The sequence below is a fragment of the Chiloscyllium plagiosum genome, unplaced genomic scaffold (assembly GCF_037043375.1).
Source record: "Chiloscyllium plagiosum isolate Xiang-an unplaced genomic scaffold, Cpla_swu_hap1 HiC_scaffold_4, whole genome shotgun sequence".
Lineage (NCBI taxonomy): Eukaryota > Metazoa > Chordata > Chondrichthyes > Orectolobiformes > Hemiscylliidae > Chiloscyllium > Chiloscyllium plagiosum.
Genome location: NW_028270142.1, coordinates 17,002,557 through 17,008,556, shown reverse-complemented (window position 1 = coordinate 17,008,556; position 6,000 = coordinate 17,002,557). Strand labels below are relative to the sequence as shown.

At 37.2% G+C, this 6,000-nt stretch overlaps 1 protein-coding gene across 1 annotated transcript in view; it reads right to left on the bottom strand.

The window, feature by feature from the left end:
* Positions 1 to 1,920: 1,920 nt before the first annotated feature.
* The window catches only part of LOC122549388 (uncharacterized), a 510,886-nt gene continuing 506,806 nt past the window's right edge, over positions 1,921 to 6,000 (bottom strand). Inside the window, exon 31 of the mRNA XM_087985979.1 lies at positions 1,921 to 3,298. Coding sequence (XP_087842105.1) covers positions 2,834 to 3,298 — 465 coding nt within the window. The 3' untranslated portion in view covers positions 1,921 to 2,833. The remainder of the gene's footprint in view (positions 3,299 to 6,000) is intronic.

Genomic DNA, 6,000 nt, shown 5'->3' with positions numbered 1-6,000 from the left:
ACCTGCCAATTAGTTCACTGAGTTGGTTCCTCATTCATCACTGAACCCTGCGCTTGTGGAATTGCTTAAATATATATAACTTTGGGATTCTAATTCAGTTGCTGTTTGACCTCGAGAGAGAGAGAGAGCAGACTCCAGACTGAGTTTGGCAGTTTGCCGAGGACTCTCCTTCTCTGTCTCCAAGTTGCTGGCTGGAAAGAAGCCTGCATTGCCTGCAAAAAGGAAATGTTTGAGCCCAGCTCAATAAGCAAACTATTATTGTATATTGACCTCCTGGAAGTTCTAACTCACTTGAACTGATTTTAATACCTCTGAATTTACCAAAACCTGCAATACATAACCTATCCCCTTTTCCTGTCCTGTCTTCCTTAATTTCCTGAATGCTTGTATGTGTGGAGTAATAAAGTAATTTCCCTGAGTTTTGAATGTTTATTAATTAAACCTATCTTTGATTCATCATTAACCATTTTGCTGTGGGTTTATTTCAAAACTTGGAATCCAAAAACCAGAGTTTGGGGAACATAATTTGGTCTACCTCAGTAAGGGATGGAAATAAATAAAACCTCGCTGCTATTTATGGTTAACTCCCTAAAAATAGCTCATGCTTTGATTTGTCTTACTTATCAAATATATCAAAAAGACCATTAGTGGTTAGTAACAATGTGATTCAGTCACAAAATGATTCATTCTGCTACATTACCTGATATTGTGATGGTCCTAACAATTTTTAGAAGTAATAGTCTGTTTTTATAACACAGGGTAAGAGTTTAATAAATATATCAATGAGTTGAATTGGTACAGGAAATTATATTTTAATTTAAAGGCTGCTAACAATTCCAAAAGGCATAAGTACTTAAAACTGTTAAGATATTGTTGCATATAAATGACCAGCAATAAAATGATACCTCCTGCCTTCATAAAGTGAAGAAAACATTTTAAAAAAATCATGGTGTTGAATCCTGTGATTTGTCCATGGAAGAAATACTTTTCAAAAATGTAATAGTACAGACATTTGCCTATAAGATTGAGATTTGATTAGTTTTTATTTAAACATATCTGTACCTATCTTTTATTGCATTATTTCCAGGTCAAGAAATAGTCAATGTCTTTTTAGACCTACTTCACTTCCACTTTGAAACTAAATTCTTGGATTTGTTTGGGAACAATGTATACCCCTTTCTTTCAGCAAGACCCTGGCCTCTATTGAGCGTCTATCTGTGCAGATCAAGCACAGACTGAGAACTCAAAAATAAAGAATGGGTGTGAATCCATTTCCAGCTTCTCTGTGAACCAGTCACAGAGGTCCAGCTGCTAAATTGGGAATTAATAATAAAAACATGATCAATTTTGAGTGGGTTGGGATGAGTCTGTGTTTCAATCAGTTGCTCAGAATCTATATTCTGGATTAGTGGTGCTGGAAGAGCACAGCAGTTCAGGCAGCATCCAAGAAGCTCCTTGGATGCTGCCTGAACTGCTGTGCTCTTCCAGCACCACTAATCCAGAATCTGGTTTCCCAGCATCTGCAGTCCTTGTTTTTACCTGCTCAGAATCTATGTTACAGCAAATGAAAATCAACCTAGATTAAACTCCAAAACTGTGCTGTCAGTTCTCCAAGTCCCACATCACCTTGGTTTGGAACATTATCACTGCTACGCCACTGTTGCTGGAATAAAATCCTGGAACTCCCCCCTTAACAAGACTATGAGTACCTACACCACATCAACTGCAGTGGTTTCAGGAAGAAGCTCACCATTAGCTTCTCAGTATCAATGAGGGATGAACAATATATTGACCTAGGCAGCAATGTTCACATCTCATGAATACATTTTTAAAAAAAGTTTCAAACTGCATTTGCAGAGTGACTGTGATTGAATCCTTCAAGAGCACCATTTCTTTCTGTATTTTAGGGTAATGCTCAGTGAGCTGACAATTTAAAAAACATAATTTATATGCACCATTTTTGACGTTGTAAAAGAATGGCTTTGAAAACCGCTCAGTCTGGATAATCTCCCACATTGTTCATTGTTCTGCAAATAAAATTTTGACCATTTGGCTTGACACTAATATGTTATTTCCAGATGTTCCATTCTCTTTGAAATAGAATCATACCAGCTGTAATCAAGAGACCAAACAAAGGAATGTTAAATGTATTTTACTCATCAAATCATTAGATTCTTTTTCAATCATATCCTTTAAGAAGAGTTTTCAAAGAAAGAGATATTGTCATCTTATCAACACAACATAAATTTAATAGCAGACTGTCATGGTTTGGACAAGACCTTACATATTCACTGTTGCTTAAGTATGCAGAGTCCTCTATTGAAAGAAGACCCATTATCCTTTAGCTGTCATGGCTGTTGCTAAGATGTTGAATCAGCTGTCATGACAATCAGTGGATAAGCAGAAACAAAACTAACAGTCTGATCAAACCGCTTCCACATTTTACCTGCACATGACATAGAGAAGTCATAAAAATGGAAGCCGTTCAGAAAAAAAAGTAAATCAAAATATTTTTTGTACTAATACTATTAGTTCCAAAATGACTAGTTTTGATTATTTCTAATATTTCTTTGGCTTCCTTTTTTCAATAGTATATATGCAGTTATTTATCAACTTAATCATTATTTTGTTTTACTTACAGACATTCTGTTCTAACCCTGTAATCACTAAATATTTCTTGCAAATTTTACATTACTAATAGTTATTATAAGGCACCAGCATTAGCTTTTTCCTATTAACAGCTTGTTATGAATATAAAAACCTCCTATTCAAGGAAATATCTAATTGCTATTGTTTTCTCAAATGTATGTTGAATTCAATAATTCAGAAATCATTATTTCTTGGTGGAACTTGAAATAACATGCTCAATTTGCTTGGTTAGTTCATTCATTTTGTCTGTCCAGTATTCAGTGTTCTCTTGTAGCTGAGCCGAAAGCTCTCCAACTCGTTGGATCCAGTAAGATTTGTCTGGTATCATTGGATCAGTATTCACTGATTTTTCAAGATCCTCTCTGGTTAAATCTTCTACACTCTCCATTGAAAAAACTCTGTTCGGCTTTTGTTCAAGTCCTTGGGAACCGTTTAAAAGTTTTGCTGGATCAGAAAGTATAGTCCCTTCAGGTAAAGATACTTGCTTGCTTGGTGGATGGTCCAGGTATTGTTGATCCTTCAGTTGGCTCCTCAGAGAACAGATGGTCTGTTGAAAGACTTCTGACTGCAGTTCAAGTTGATGACAGCGAACTTGCTCTTTTTCCAACTCTTGTTTCAGTTTTAGGTTTACTTTACTGAGTGTGTTTAGCTGTTCCAATTCAATAAAGAAAGTAAATTGATTTTTTTTATTGTGGTTCATGCACAAGCATTGTAAAAGAATTAAAACCCCTTATGTATACTTATGGTCACTCAAGAAACAAAAATAAATAAACATAATATTTGAACACAAATGCCAGTATATAACAACATAGTTCACAGCGAAAAGAGGCATTGCAAGTTGATGCACTTGATTTGACACAATTTATTAATTCAGAATGGTTCTGAAAATAATGAATGAGAATCCTCTGTTGAAGAAGGGGGAAATAAAAAGCAGGAAACCAGCTAGATAATCTAACTTGTGTCATGGGAGAATGCTAAATTCTATTATTTAGGAGGTTATAGCATGGTAATTATATTTTCTTAATAAAATGAGGCAGAGTCAACATGATTTTGTGAAAGGGAAATCATGTTTGATGAATTCATTAGGGTTCTTTGAGGAAATAAAGGCAGTGCAGATAAAAGGGAATCGGTGGATGGGCTGTACTTAAATTTCCAGGAGGCATTTGACAAAGTGCCACATCGAAGTAAGAGCTTACCGTGTAGGAAGTAATGTATTATCCAACCAGGCCTCTATCCATGCAACCTGTGAGGTTTTGAGTTTTGAAGCTTTAATTACTTACAGGTTATATCAATGAGTCAGATGGAAGGACTGAATGTTAAGTTTTCTAATAATACAAGGATAGGTAGAACTGTAAGTTGTGATGAGGGTATACAGAGCAGAACTTTCATTTCTGAGGATAAGTGAGGGAGTGAACTTGAAAAGTCGACCAACCTCCACTTGGGACCAGCTCATGCTTTCCACATTATGTAAAGCTTATTACATGTATGGAGAAAACACTGAATTTCAGTAATAAGCTGAAATTCGGCCCACTTTGGACCTCCCAGATACCAACCTCTGGGCAAGATTTTTAAAAAGTATCTGGGCAGCACCTCACTCTTTGCAATGTATGATCAACCAACCCTGCTTATCATTTCAACCCACCCCTCACCATATACAGAGCTGGTAAAAAGCAGTGCCATGGATCACCAGTGGCTCCCTGTATATGAAAGGAGATCCTCTTTCCAGAGTACATGAACTAGAGGCTACTCCAACTCTCTAAGTGGTCTGGATGGAGATGACTGTGGTAGTCAGTCTCTATGGTGCTGCAGGAGAACAAATGATCTCTTGTAGTCCACTGGTGCAAGTGGTATTGTCTACTCATGCTTCATTCCCCTATGAGTGAGCAATTGCACAGGACTGTCACATACAATATTGGATGTCAGGCATCTTCATCATATTGCCTCATGCACAATCAGTGTCTATCAATTCATTGCACCCATCCATGTTGTGCTACTTGCATTATAATGTAACTGTCTCTGTCTCATCTGCCAGGGCTCACATTTAAAACAGAAAAGAAGCTAAATTATTCAGTGGCTCAAGCACCCACTAACTCACTGACCTTTCATCACAACCTGGAGAACATACAAATCACAGAGCTGCTCACCAAAGGTTTGCATGAGACAAGGCCATCACCACAAATGCTAGTTGCTGATGAGCTCCTAACTTGAATATCAAACACACAAACCAGATAACATTTTATCAATTTCAATCATCTCAGCTCTTTCATTACATTCAACCACTTTTCAATCAGGACTCTGTCATTCATAACTTCACCCATACTATAACCACCTTGGCATTGTGGGAAACTAGCTAACTGCCTTACCACCTTGGCATTTTGGGAAACCAGTTAACTGCCTTACCGCCTTGGCATTGTGGGAAACCAGCTAACTGCCTTACCGCCTTGGCATTGTGGGAAACCAGCTAACCGCTTTACCACCTTGGCATTGTGGGAAACCAGCCTTACTGCAGTTAGCAGGGTTCCCACTGTGGTAAGCCGGTAAGGCATTACTAAGACAGCAGGTGAAAAACCTGAGATGCAGCCTCTTCCAATCTGTGAGCTGGGTGTCTATGTCTGCTGCAAGTGTCCAGGGGTCATGCATTTAACACAGAAATGAGGAGGAGATTTCTTTTCTCTCTCAGAGGCTCCTGAGTCTTTGTACCTCTTTTCCCCATACAGCAGTGGAAGCATAGCCATTGAATACTTTTAGGGCAGAGGTGGCTAATTTGTTGATTGATTTTGACTTGACTTTTATTGAAATTGGAGTCAATGGTTTATCAGGGTTGTGCAGATACAAGGAATTGAGGTCACAAATTAAATGACAGGAAAGTCTAGAAGAATTGGATAGTTCACTGCTGCTCCTAATTTGTATCTTTGTACATTCTATAAGGCACTTAAAACATTGTTGGTACATTAACCAAATTCACTTTAAATTTTATAGGATATTTATTTACTTTGGTCAAATGTAACATTGAAAAAACTGATACAATATGTATTAACTCTTTTGAGCATAAAAAGCTACATTTATGTTGGAAAATCAACCTAACAAGAAGAAAAACTTATCACACTGTTGCCATTGTTATCTATTGAACAGTTCATTCATCCTTCTCCAATCTAATACTGGAAAGACTGAAGCTGTTCGGTTTGACATCCAGCAAAAATTCTGCATCCAAATTTAAGGAAAATTAGTGGGACAGATGGAAGGTCATGTAGAAAGTTTTGTAGGAAACTGTTGATGGTCCTGTGTGAAAAGATGGAGGAAATCCTGTTCTTCATTGACACTGGAGATGAACTAAAAGATCTGTTCTGTACT